This window comes from Eucyclogobius newberryi, unplaced genomic scaffold (genome assembly GCF_026437365.1).
Source record: "Eucyclogobius newberryi isolate DKJ021-1_F unplaced genomic scaffold, fEucNew1.0.hap1 SCAF_20, whole genome shotgun sequence".
Lineage (NCBI taxonomy): Eukaryota > Metazoa > Chordata > Actinopteri > Gobiiformes > Gobiidae > Eucyclogobius > Eucyclogobius newberryi.
In genome coordinates, this window is record NW_027315835.1 from 24,198,618 (window position 1) to 24,212,930 (window position 14,313).

Consider the following 14,313-nt stretch of genomic DNA (forward strand, 5'->3'; position numbering starts at 1 on the left):
AAGTTAGCCCCTCTCCGTTAGCTCCACTGCAGCAGAGAGTGCACTGCAATGATACACCAAACTAAACTCCTCGTGTAACCGAAGCATTTACTGTGGACAAAGTTTAACATTCTGGACATTTATTTTCGGAGCATCTATCCATACATGCACACGGACATCCTCAACCTCAAACCCGTGAGCTTCTTCCCCGCTGCTGCTGCTCGGTAAGCTTTCACGTCGGTGATCTGAACAATGTTGCTTTCTCCACGCCTACTCGGAAGAAGTTTTCTCCGTGATCCGTTTAAGGGGATTTGCGTAAACATGTCCTCTTCGGCGTCTACTTCCACTGTGTCCGGCAAGAAAAAGAACAGACTGCGGGTGCTGGTGGACATGGATGGCGTCCTGGCTGACTTCGAGGGGGGGTTCTTGAAAAAGTACCGTGCCAGGTACCCGGGCGAGCCCTACGTCACGCTGGAGGAGCGGAGAGGCTTCTGGGTGTCGGCGCAGTACGGTCAGCTCCGGAGTGACCTATGCGTAAGTGCGAATCGTCCACCTGTGCCATGGATGTGTGCGTAAAAAAGGTTAAAGTGATGCTATATCTGCGCCAGTCACGAAATGAAATGCAGTCATTGACCTACTTGAGTAAGCACTTTTTATTTATATTTATTCTTTTGTGGTAAAATCTTAGTTTAGGGACGTTTTAAAGGAGTGAATAGTATGCTTTTTCCGGGTATTTAGTATTGGACTATAACTTAAATAGATAATTCAATAATATCTATCTAAAGCAACTTAAATAGAAAGAGGTTCATTAACTTCCTTTTCAAAACTGTAGAGCTGCTTGAGGTGTATTTCACCTCAAGCAGCACATAGTAATTTACATATTTTTATTTTTGAAAAGTGGCTCTGTGACATATTAGAGTCCTACAATTATCAGTCCTTTAACTTGGGCGGGGATAGGAGGTAGATGAAAACAGGACTTTTTTTTTAGCACTTTTGAACTTGAATTAAACTAATCATGGGGAAACTGTTTAAAAGCTTGTTGAAGTAGATTTAGCATAATATATTCCCTTTAATTGCAAACTAATCGGTAATTGATATGTTAGCTAATTGTTGTTCATGTATCAGTTGCTTATTAAGATATAGTTTAAGGGGCACTCACTGATGGAGTCTGCCACCAGCTGGCCTCCATGCAGATATCATTGATAGGTCTGAAATATTCCATATTATGTTATTAAACTTAAGTTTGCAAAGTCAAGTTATGTCAGATCTGTGGAGAGGCAGCCCTGTTCACAGTCAGAATACATGTTTTTCAATGTGTTTTTGTGTAATTGATTAAATACAATATGTTCTATTTGGAGACAAGCAGATAGCTGACTCCCACCATAACATCCAAATGATTCTAATAAACTAAACAAAAATATTGGCAATGGCTAAATAGTTCAATGAATACGGAATAAAACATGAATAAGTAAAACCTAATTCATAACTTGGTCTGCCTATTACTACTATTCATTCTCTAAATTAAAGTTTTGGGAAAGTCAAACATGCATTACTTCTATCCAAGCTAAGATTATTGATTAATAAGACAATCTACATGTTGCCGTTTCAAAGACACACTAACAACAGAGTCTTAAGCCTAATTATGCATACAAAATATAATGGATAATAACAAGTTTTACAAAATAAGGAAACTACTATGCTTTATGTGAAGGCTACTATTGGTGGGTTTCAGATGACATCTCACCATTCTATAAGACAATTACATTTAACACCAATTGGCACCTTTTCAGTCGAACCTCGGATTCAGGAGGAGCAGAGTGGTTTTCGTCCCGGTCGTGGAACACTGGACCAGCTCTATACCCTCCATCGGGTACTCGAGGGTTCATGGGAGTTTGCCCAACCAGTCCACATGTGCTTTGTGGATCTGGAGAAGGCTTTCGACCGTGTCCCTCGGGGTGTCCTTTGGGGGGTGCTCCGGGAGTACGGGGTCCGGGGCCCTTTGCTCAGGGCTGTCCGGTCCCTGTATGACCGGAGCAGGAGCTGTGTTCGCATCGCCGGCAGTAAGTCAGACCTGTTCCCAGTGCATGTTGGACTCCGCCAGGGCTGCCCTTTGTTACCGGTTCTGTTCATAATTTTTATGGACAGAATATCTAGGCGCAGTCAGGGGTCGGAGGGTGTCCGGTTTGGGGACCACAGGATTCCATCTCTGCTGTTTGCAGACGATGTTGTCCTGATGGCTCCATCAAACCCGGACCTGCAACATGCACTGGGACGGTTTGCAGCCGAGTGTGAAGCAACTGGGATGAGAATCAGCACCTTCAAATCCGAGGCCATGGTTCTCGACCGGAAAAAGGTGGCTTGCCCTCTCCAGGTGGGTGGGGTGTCCTTGCCCCAAGTGGAGGAGTTCAAGTATCTCGGGGTCTTGTTCACGAGTGGGAAGGATGGAGCGTGAGATCGCCAGGCGGATCGGTGCAGCGGCTGCAGTGATGCAGTCGCTGCATCGGACCGTTGTGGTGAAGAGGGAGCTGAGCCGAAAGGCAAAGCTCTCTATTTACCGGTCGGTCTACGTTCCTACCCTCACCTATGGTCATGAGCTTTGGGTAATGACCGAAAGAACAAGATTTGTGGATACAAGCGGTCGAAATGAGTTTCCTCCGCCGTGTGGCTGGGCGCTCCCTTAGAGATAAGGTGAGGAGCTCGGTCACACGGGGGGAGCTCGGAGTAGAGCCGCTGCTCCTCCACGTCGAGAGGAGCCAGCTGAGGTGGCTCGGGCATCTGTTCCGGATGCCTCCTGGGCGCCTCCCTCGGGAGGTGTTTCAGGCATGTCCCACTGGGAAGAGGCCCCGGGGAAGACCCAGGACACGCTGGAGAGACTATGTCTCTCGGCTGGCCTGGGAACGCCTCGGGATCCCCCCGGAGGAGTTAGAGGAAGTGTCTGGGGAGAGAAAGTCTGGGAGTCCCTGCTCAGACTGCTGCCCCCGCGACCCGGCCCCGGATAAAGCGGAAAGAAGATGGATAGATGGCACCTTTTCAGTTTGCTGCCAACAACCATCATATTCTAGAACGTGAAAACAACCAATAGGTTGCGTTCTAGATGCTGTCATGATTTCAAATGGGGGGCAAGGGCCTATGGGAGATACACACTTTTTGAACTTTCCAAAATAGAAATACACAGGTGTTGAACTTTATCCTTATTTGTACTGGCTTCACTAACTTGCCATATTAACCTTAGATTTTAAAGTCCATTCAACCAATAATAATCACACCTTTAGAATTGAATAATGGCACAACATTCTGAAGCAATTATAAAAACATAATTTAATTTTGTTTATTTATGCTGATAGAGAGGATGTTGAAGTTTGTGCCAGTTTTTGTTTCATGTGGTTAGGCCCTGTAATTAGAGATACAAACCATAAACCCAATCAGAAAATCTGAAATCTGACGTTAAACAGTGAATTCAACCATAGAATTCTGACCTGTCTCTGGCCTAAACTATAAGAATTCTAGAATGTTTTGATATGTAAATCCATTATTGTCACATCAAACAAAATAATTGTTGCCTACTTTGTGCAAAGTGAGCTGATTGCAATACCCTTTCACGTTCGCTTGCTCGTTTGGTTTCTAAATTATTATTTCTGTGTGTGTGTGCATGTGCGCGTGTGCGTGTGTGTGTGTATCCTTTTGTGTATTTTGCCTTCAGAACAAAGCCATTAGTATTTGGGAGTCCAAGGACTTCTTCTTAGAGCTGGAGCCTTTGCCTGGTGGAGTGGAGGCGGTAAAGGAAATGGCCAAGATGGACAAGTAAGTAGCTCTGCTGTGGTCTTACTTTTATGTTTAAAAAGAGGGAAGAAATGCCGAGCCATTGACGTGAACATATTACATGTGTTCCGTCCTGATGAGTGTGAGTCAACCTGAAGAACAGGTCGACATCAGTCAGAGACACAAAATAAACAGGAAGCAATAGGAATAATAATAGCCATGTTTTGTTGGTCATCATCATCAAGTTAGGGTTATCACAGTCATCTACTATTTTGTGGACACTTTTACAGGACATTTAAAAGAACAAAACATTTTTTCTGTGCTTGCATTTTGTTGTTTACTGAAGAGAATTACATTTTTAAGGAACTAAGGAATCCATTTATTGTAACTCCATTACTATAAATAATTTACCTTGGCTTCACTCCAGCTTTAAGTGTTCTAGAAAATAGATGAATGCGGATAAACTAAACTATAAAGGATATATTTCAATCATAGACTAGACTTGTATTTTTTTTTTATGCAATTTTTGTTATATCGATATTTTTCCATGAGAATCAATACTTTTCAATTCCTCAGTCAGTACTGATATATCACTTTTGGATATTCATTCTATCACAAATACACCACAATAAGCTACAAATATTATTTTCAAAGAGTTTTTTAATTTTTCACTCTCGTGAGTGACGGGCATCAAAACGAGGTGCAAAATGAGGTCACCGTTCACCAGCCTTGCACTGCAGGGGTGGAGCTCGTGTGTGTCTGCTTTGCATACAGGCTACATGGATGAGAAAATACTTTGGAAGAATAGTCATTTGTCTACAAAAGGTCTGACACAATGGAGCTCAACAGTGACTGCCCACAAAGTAAATTTCCTTTTATTATAAACTTTGCTGTGGACTCAGTAGCTTTGGGGGTAACTAACAACCACAAGGACCATCATTTTCTTTAAAATCGTCTTCCTTTTCTTAAAGAAGAAAACTAGAACAGCACAGAGTGTAAAGGCAAACATAGAGTAGTCGATAAAAAGCCTGGCTCGTGTCCCATTTGTCCCTTGTTGTTTCTTTTTTCCGGCAGCCAAAAGTACATTCCTCAGATATCCATCAATTGTTTCCATTGTTGGTGTTTTATGTCCTTGCTGCATAGTTTTAACCGTTTAGACCAGACAGTGCCTCACCAATATCAGTTCAAGATTAGTGTTGTCCAAAAAGACACAATGATGTCTTATTTGTGCACTTAGACATGGTGTTATAAAGTAGAATTGTTACATAGTTTTGAGATGATTCCCTTGAGATGTCAATCTACAGCTTAATTCTGAAATGTTATAGCTGTACAGCTGTTAATATTTGATTCTATTTCAGTGGGAGTAACAGATGAACTCCATATATTTATGCTCTGTCAGTACCAACTAGTCTCATTTGAAGACCTAATTTAAAGACCTTCAAACCTTCTAGTGCCTTTCAAGGCACTAAGAGTTAGTAGTAGTTTATCATTTCGGAGTGTTCTGAACATACTTCTGTACCAAGTAAAGCTTTCACCATTGCCAAATTTAAAGGACTATAATTTGTTGCAATATTTTGGTAACAATAGACAATATTTTAACTTAACAATGCATCAGTAATGCAAAAAAATTACAAGTATTATACAAAAAATGTATGGGCGTAAACCCTCAGCTTCAAAAGAAGTTGAAAAACACTGCTCTGGTGAACTACCTTCAATGCCAAATTGTCACGACTTGGCCCAAAGTTGCATTGTACACAAAAACATTGAAATATGTTTTCTATTGTTTAACATAGTTGTTTTCTCTTTGTGTGTTTCATAACCTGTAATATTTGAATCTTCCATGCTGTCTCTTTATGTTTCCGCAGCACTGACGTCTTTATTTGCACCAGTCCTATCAAATATTACAATCACTGCCCGTACGAAAAGGTAATTGCCATGAATGAACTTTCTGAAAACGCTTTGGTCTTCCTTGTCTAATCACATCCGTGCTGTGCGTCTGTGCACCATCAGTATGCGTGGGTGGAGAAACATTTTGGCCATGACTTTCTGGATCAGGTCATCCTGACCAGAGACAAGACTCTGGTCTGTGGAGACATCCTCATTGACGACAAACCAGACATTCAAGGTGAGAACACAGCCCAATGTGCAGTTTGGTGCAAACGGGACGTTCTGACCGTCAAATGAAATACAAATATATTGTCATGCATTAGAGCTGTTGGGTATCATTAAAATGCTCAAATTACAATTATAGGATAATTACGATGATACTTGAATGGTAAATAATTCAAACTCAATAACAATTCACATTTTTATGTAATGAAATCGAGAGAACATAGAAAAATAATCAGCACAGGATATTAAATTAATTAATATTTGTGTTTCATTATAGATTATTTTTTCATATTGAAGAATACACAATTTTGTGTAAATAATACACAATTTGCAATTCTAACATATTGATATTGCTTAGTTCCTGTATTTCCTTCACTTGAAAGAGTTTTTATACAAGATGGATGCCCTCCTGGATACAAGCTCTTCATCCAGTCTAATCAGTTATATAATGTATAGGTCAGGGGTGTCCAAATTATGGCTCTGGGGGAAAATGCGGCCCTCTGACTTATTTTTGTTGGCCCTCAAGCTTCTTGCTGAATTGGCCCAACTGATCAATATTTGTAGTTTTTACTGCAATTTGTGAAATATTTGGTTACTATACCTAAAACACAATACAATATAGATACAGTGATAATGACCTAACATTAAATGCTCTGTATCTGGTTTTTGTTGTTTTTTAAATGTGAAAAACAGAACTAGTTCATTTTTGGAGCAGTCTGAACCATTTTCCTCACTTTCCTAACTCATCCCAATCATCTTAAAATAGTCATCACAATGAGTTTATATGAGCTTTTCACAACTTTCGGAAGCCAGAGCGCAGTTTTCCTGTGAAACAACAGACGGTGGTCTCATTATTTTTTTGTGTTGCCTATGCATTCCAAGCCATTGTATTTTTTCAAGTACAAATATCTTGATTATAGTAATTTGGACTAACATATCTGCTATGGGTACTGCTGTATCAATATATATTCAGTATTTTTTGGTGTATTAAAAAAAATATAGATGTTGTCACAATTTTGTTGCTGGTTTAGAAAAAGGAAACTTTTGATATATACACTATATATAGTTTTATTATTGTATTCATATTTCATTCAAATTCTCAGTTTTGATTATTTAGTGTCTGCGTGATGTCACGCAGGCACTGGACAATAAAGGAATATCTTATCTTCTCTTATAAGAGAGGGAGAGACGCAGACACGCTTCAGCCATTGCAGATTTTCTAGTTAAAATTGGTGTATTTCATATGATGTCTGTGCATGTAGTGGTTTAATAAAGATATACTGTGGTTAAAATGTATTTTGATTAATTAAAATAGTGATATATCACATGTGCAATGTGTTATCGTGAGCTGTGTCATGTATCGTATTGTGAGGGACCCTGCGACACCCAGCCCTAACACTAATGCCCTTTTTTTGTAAACTGTGTTTCTTCCAGGTGTTGAACCCAGTCCATCCTGGGAGCACATTTTGTTTACAGCCTGTCACAACCAGCACCTTGGTGGAAGCTGTCCGCAGAGGCGTCTCCTGTCCTGGGATGACGACTGGAGAGCCATCCTGAAAAGTAAACGAAAATGACCCCAGAATTACCAAAGTGTAGTCATCTTTTCTAACATCAAACCACAATTTTACCACAATTTTAATGTAGACTAAAAATTGCCTAGAATGTCAGATGGATTATTCTAAGTTAGTATGCTGGAATTGGCTGTCATACACATTTTGACCACAAGAGGGAAGTAGAAGACCATGTGTGAAGTTGACGCCCTGACAACAAACCATTATAAAAGACAAGGCTTTTAAATAGGAACGTTTAAACCTAGAATATTGGGGTAACTTCATTTTTAACAATTTCAATAATTTTTGTGTAACCCAGATTTCACTCCACTACCTATATAATACACACATCCTGTGAAGTCGATGTGCAATATAAAAACATAGGATAATAATAATAGTGTATGTTGCACTGTGGCAAAAAGATGAAAGATGGACATTTGAAAAGAAAATTTAGGATGTATGGAGTAGTGACTGATTTTTGGAAAGTAATGTATTTTGGACTTGCTGGAAGAATTCAATGATTGTGAAAAATAGCATGCCAAACCTGTCTATATTCTTAAATCTTCTGAATTCAGAGTTTATTCTTAAAGTTTAATTACATGCCATCACTCAGGTGCTTAAGGTGCTATGTTTTGTGTTTCGTTTTTTGTTTTAACCAAATACACAATTTTGTGTCAAATAATACACAATTTGCAATTTTAATATTAATATATTGATATTGCTTAGTTCCTGTATTTTTTTTAAATGAAAGAGTTTTATACAAGATGGATGCCCTCCCGGATACAAGCTCCATTCATCCAGTCTAATTAGTTATATAATGTATAGGTCAGGGGTGTCCAAATTATGGCTCTGGGGGAAAATGCGGCCATTTGACTTATTTTTGTTGGCCCTCAAGCTCCTTGCTGAATTTGCCAACTGATCAATATTTGTACTTTTTACTGCAATTTGTGAAAGATTCGGTTACTATACCTAAAACACAATACAATATAGATACAGTGATAATGACCTAACATTAAATCTTATATGTATCTGTTTTTTGCTGTTTTATAAATGTGTAAAACAGAACTAGTTCATTTTAACTGTTTGGAGCAGTCTGAACCCTTTTCCTCACTTTCCTAACTCAGGCCGATAAAAAAAAAAATTGCGTGTTCCCGGTAACCCGACCGACCTAAATTTGCAAATAAAAAAATACCGACCTTAAACATTTTATCGCATATTTACTGGCTCTACGTTTCGAGAATGTCAAATTGTGGGAGAGAATCCAAAAGCTGCGGGAAAAAATAATCTGTGGAGATTGTAAAATATGAAAATTTCTGCACTTTTGATAGGTTTGTTTTACCTATGGCAAAACCTGCACAGGTGCTCATAGCTATGGACGTGGCGACAGGCAGTAGCAGCAGTGAAGTAATTTTGTGTGACGATCAAAAAGTGCTCACATCACGTAGTGACAGCAAGGAAACTAGTGGACGACAGACGTAGAAGTCCGTAAGACATTCTTCGATGTTTTCAACTAACATCATGGTGTCGTGAGTTGAGTTGGCCACTGTCCAGGGTGTACCTCGCCTAAGGCCCAAAGTCACTGGGATAGGCTCCAGTCACCCGTGACCCCGAAAGGGAAAAAGCGGTAGAAAATGAATGAATGAATTATCCCCCAAAAAAATCCTCTCTACCTACCTGAAATTTTTGTTACCGGAAACACACTATTTATTTTATTTGGCCTCATCCCAATCATCTTAAATATTCATCACAATGAGTTTATATGAGCTTTTCACAACTGAGCGCAGTTTTCCTTTGAAACAACAGACGGTGGCCTCATTATTTTTTTTGTGTTGCCTATGCATTAAAGCGCTACAAGCCCAAGACTTTATTTTTATTTACTTTTATTTTCTTTAGCATCCAAACAATTGTATTTTTTCAAGTACAGATATCTTGATTATAGTATTTGGGCTAACATATCTGCTGTGTGGGCTGCTGTATCAATATGTATTCAGTATTTTTTGGTATATTTAAAAATATATATATTTTGTCACAATTTTGTTGCTGATTTAGAAAATGGAAACTTTTAATGTATATACTATATAGTTTTATTATTGTGTTCATATTTTTTGGACATATTCTCAGTTTTAATGATTAAAATTGGTGTATTTCAATGTAATGGTTTAATAAAGATCCAGTCTATCCAAAGATATGTGTAGTTGGAAATGTAATCGTCAACTGGGGTTCAGGAGATGGACCACGCCTCAACCATAGATCCATGGCCTCAACCTCCTACTCCTCCAGCAACCACGCCTAAACTCTTAAACCACACCTCTAATTACCCAGAAGCCCCATTTATACAGGCCTATCCCAGCATCTCTTGTCTCTGCCCTCTCGACAGAGACAATCAGTCAGCCACAAGAATCATGAGCCGTTTTCTATCAGATTCTGATCTCTGTTCCCAGTCCCCATATATATGGAAAGCATTACTTGAAGCTTGTCAGTTTTAGTAAATGTTTTTGCTTTTTGATTGAACTATGGCCCAGTTGAATGTGTTCAATTAGTTCTGTAATGTTTTAACAATGTTTTATTCCATTTGCATAAAACATTTACCAAAGAAACACTATGGGCAGTGTGGTGTGTGCATTTTCCCATGAAACATTGACATTTATAATTCATACTAAATAATATAGTCATAAATATTAAGATCATAACTTTAAATTGTCACTGTATTGTTTTCAATTAAGTATATTTTTTATATAAGTGTAACATTTTAACCAAAAAATAGACTGAAATAAAATGTTTTTTGTTTGTTTTTTTGTTTTCTTTGATTATACTCCACAATATGGCATAAAACATATTGATCTCCATGGAGAATGTTCAGAAATATAGTTTTAACTTTCTATTTCCATGGAAGTGCCACCTCCTGAAAGTATGGGCTGCTGGCCTCTGTTGCGCCCCCACTGGTCAGCTCATTCATTGACGGAGCGTTTCAATGTCTGCATTTGCCCTCCTCAGCTGACTGTTGTGGGACAGAGGAGCCCGGACGGTCAGTCAGCAAACAGGTTGTGTCTGCAGATCAAGGAGAACATTATGGATTTGTTTTAGGGAAAATGTCTCCTGCCAAAACACTCAACACGTTTACATGCGCAGATAATTCATTCATTTCCTACTGCTTGTTCCCATTAGGGGTCGTGGGTGACTGAAGCTTATCCTTGTGACTTAGAGCCTTAGGCGGGATACACCCTGGACAGGGGCCAGCTTGTCACAGGGTTGGTACGCTAAGCAACCAAATTCAAAACATCTTTGCCCCAAAACAGACCACTCTTGCCACATTCCACAGCAGTTTAAAAAAAAAAAGAATACTGAAGGTGCTAACGGGCTGAGAGATGTCCAGGTAGGTCTAGTAATTTAGCGTGCACACAAATACTGTGTAACTATAATTGATAAGACAAACTGATATACATATAACTACACTTTTGGCAAACATAGATAACCAGCATCTAATTTATGTTTATGATTTTTAGATATGCTCGGAACTGTGTTACTCACAATATGATTTGCTTTTATTAGGACATATCACAATCAAATCGAAAAATTGCAATTTGAAAAGCCGAAACTAGCAGATTGCAAGGACTACAATTATTTAGCTAACATTATTTAGCAAACAGCAAATCTGTCTTATTATGTAAAACAAAAACTGCTAACCCTCAAAAACCTCAAAAAAACATGTTTTTGGGATTCTTGGATTAGTTTAATTTCAGTCTTCTCTCAAATGTGTACATGTTTAAAATGTGCACTTTGAACAGAATCCTACATTCAAAACATAAATTGCTAGTAAGATCATTACCACATTACTTGTCAGAAAAATAAGGTATTTAAAAAAAAAAAAAAATTCAGCCCTAGTGCAAATAAACACAATGAGGCTCCAGTAGTTTTTAGTTTAACATTGCAGACCAAAGCCTCTGATATTCCACAGTGGATGTAGTGTTTGTCATGTCTGCTGATCTAAAACGAGTGAGTACACGTCCAAACACATGGTGAATATTTTCCAGTCTGTTTCTTACCTGGTGCAGTTGAACGCCTTTCATAGTCTGCTCCTTGTGTGACAAACTGCACTGTTACATGCAGCAGGAACACCACTTCACATGCTCTTCTCCACTTCACATGCACCTCTCCACTTCACATGCACTTCTCCACATGTTATTGAGACCTTTGAGCTTCGAATCAAGATGCCTCAATTACAGTTTCTGGGTTTACATGCATTTTGAAAAATCTTTTTAAATTGATCTCAATAGGTAGTGGAGATGGGCCAGAAGCAGGTTACAGTGCAAAATGTAGTGACAGTGAATGCATTTACAGGAATAGTTAGTTAGTTGTGATCGATTGAGAGGAGAAAGTAGGCAAGAAATGCAGTCTTCTTGGCTCAATTCACACTTTGAATATTTCTAAATTCAATAACAGCTGCTATGACTCTGTTGGATGATCCATTTTATTCTTCATAGCAACACATTGTATATTAGTTTTCACACTCCAGACAAACATATACCTTATGTGCCAGTCAAGGGAGGGACTTACAATAATAGTTTTCATTATTTGAGCTAAGCAACACCACTGATTCAAAATTGTCATAGTGATGTTTGTCATACAGTTCATTGATGATACTCTTTCCTCTTTGAAACTCCAATTTAATAAAAACCATTCAACGAAAATAGTACTACAATGACCACGCACCCACCCGCACGCACGCACGTACCCACACTCACTCACGCACGCGCGCGCGCACACACACACACGCACACGCACACGCACCCGCAACATAAAACAATGAATAATAATAGTGGCAAAATATATCAAAATGGGCATGCATAACATTTTGAATTTACAAATTAAATAAAATAGACTTGGTCTGAATAATTTACTGTTGGTCAGAATAGTGCAACAACAAAAAATTTGCAATGCAATGAATGAATATTGGTAATAATTGTTCAATTCGAAGGTGTTAAGTGTTCATGAGTTCAACGGCAGAGGGAAAGAAACTGTTCTTGTGGCGGGAGACTCCGGTCTGGATGGACCGTAGCCTCCTGCCTGAGGGGAGTGGCTCAAATAGTCCATGTCCAGGGTGGCTGTGATCCGACCTGCACGTCCCAGAGCCCTGGAGACGTAGAGGTCCTGCAGATATGGAAGTCTGCAGCCGATCACCTTCTCAGCGGAGCGCACAATGCGCTGTAGTCTCTGTTGGTCCCTGGCTGTGGCTCCAGCGTACCACACGGTGATGGAGGTTATTGAAGGTGACTTTGGTGAATATTGGTATAATGCTGTCCTCACAGAATCAAATGTATGACAGTGTCTGTGTACTTATCCAAACTTACTGTGGCAGCTCTGAAAATCTCCCAGTCTGTAATGTCTAAACACATTCTTAGCTCCTCCACTGACTCACTGGTCCACTTCTTAGAAGTCCTCACTACAGGTTTTCAGAGCTTAAGCCTCTGTCTGTATGAGGGGATCAGGTGAACTATGGCGTGATCTGAATAGCAGCCACGGCACGAAAAGAGTTATTAAGAGTTGTGTAACAGTGATCCAGCGTGTTCTGCTCTCTGGTCGGGACTTTAATAAGTTGTATGTATTTTGGTAGTTCATGGCTCAGATTTCCCTTGTTAAATCCCCCAGGATAATAAAGAGTGAGTCCAGGAAGACAAAGCTCTGCAAACTTTCCAAGGTAGTTTATTTACAGAGAAAGCAGTGTCAAATACAGGACAGCAGAAAACAGCGCCCTGGGTCCGCTGGTGATCAGGAAGACGAACCTCGTCTCTGGGCGTATCTCGCCTTTATATACTGAAACCGCACAAAGACCGATAAACAATATCTGACAGGTATGATATCACACATGTAAAGGCCGGTTAGCCAATAAGAGATCAGATGTAAAGAATAGCCATATTTGGGTAGGATGAGGACCGAAAAGCCCTCCTCTCTAAACTGGAGAACTTACAGAAATGAGATCATGAGAAAACACAGCTGTACACGAGGCATCTCAAGGCCTCGCAGCCAATGGAGACATCTCCCATTCGGTAGTTAATCAGATGTGGGCCCCTTACATTCCGTGGAATAGACATTTTGGTAGAAACACACATATTCCTAAAAGCCAGTCTCAGAATGAGGCCTAACTTTGCATGGACCTAGTTTTAATACACTTCATCCGCTCCACACTCATTTGATGGCATGGCAAGTTTATTTGTAGAGCACAATTTGTTCACAGCACAATTTGTATACAACAAGCGACCAGAATGAATGAGGTGAACTCACTTGGAGAGTACAATGGTTTGCAGTTAATAAAGAGATATATTCCAGAGCAGAAGAGCAGTGTTTGGAGATCACAGTTACATCAGAACACCAGGTTTTGTTGATGAAGAATCAAAGGCCTTATATTTCCCCCCAGAGAGATCCTTTATCTATTGGCGCGAAGCAGCTGGAAACCCTCCAGTTGCACAAAACAGGAGATGAAGAAAAGTTTCTGTTTCGTCTCATCAGCTGCACCAATTCATCCATCTTGTTCCTGAGCGAGCGAACGTGGAATGAGGAAGATTTAGGGCGTACAAGTGGAGCGTTTCCGAAGAAGCACGAGAGCACCGGCTTCTTTCCTTGTCACTCTTTTGGACATAAAAAGAGCTAAATCTGCTGCACATAATAAAACAAGTGGGACTAGATCTGTAGGAGTGTTTGTTCTGATGTTTAAGAGCTCTTCACAATTTATGACCATAAACATACAAAACAAAGTGCACCAAAACAACGTTCATCTGCGGAACAAAGTAACTTTAGCGATAGAGCTTTTTTAGTTACAAAAACATTTAACTTTGCCAAATTTTGAAACAAGATTTCACAGCATAGTTGTCTTCGGGTCGATGTCTGCAATGCAATAGCAGAGTGGACGTGTGGTTGT

The 14,313-nt window shown here is 39.6% G+C and overlaps 1 protein-coding gene across 1 annotated transcript; it reads left to right on the forward strand.

Moving 5' to 3' along the window:
- The first annotated feature begins 112 nt into the window (after positions 1–112).
- Positions 113–7,456, forward strand: LOC140369291 (5'(3')-deoxyribonucleotidase, mitochondrial-like). The gene is made up of 5 exons (XM_072456582.1): positions 113–513; positions 3,680–3,780; positions 5,604–5,664; positions 5,749–5,863; positions 7,285–7,456. Exons 1-5 carry the CDS (start codon positions 232–234, stop codon positions 7,422–7,424), a joined length of 699 nt encoding a protein of 232 aa, XP_072312683.1. The 5' UTR covers positions 113–231; the 3' UTR covers positions 7,425–7,456.
- Positions 7,457–14,313: the final 6,857 nt, after the last annotated feature.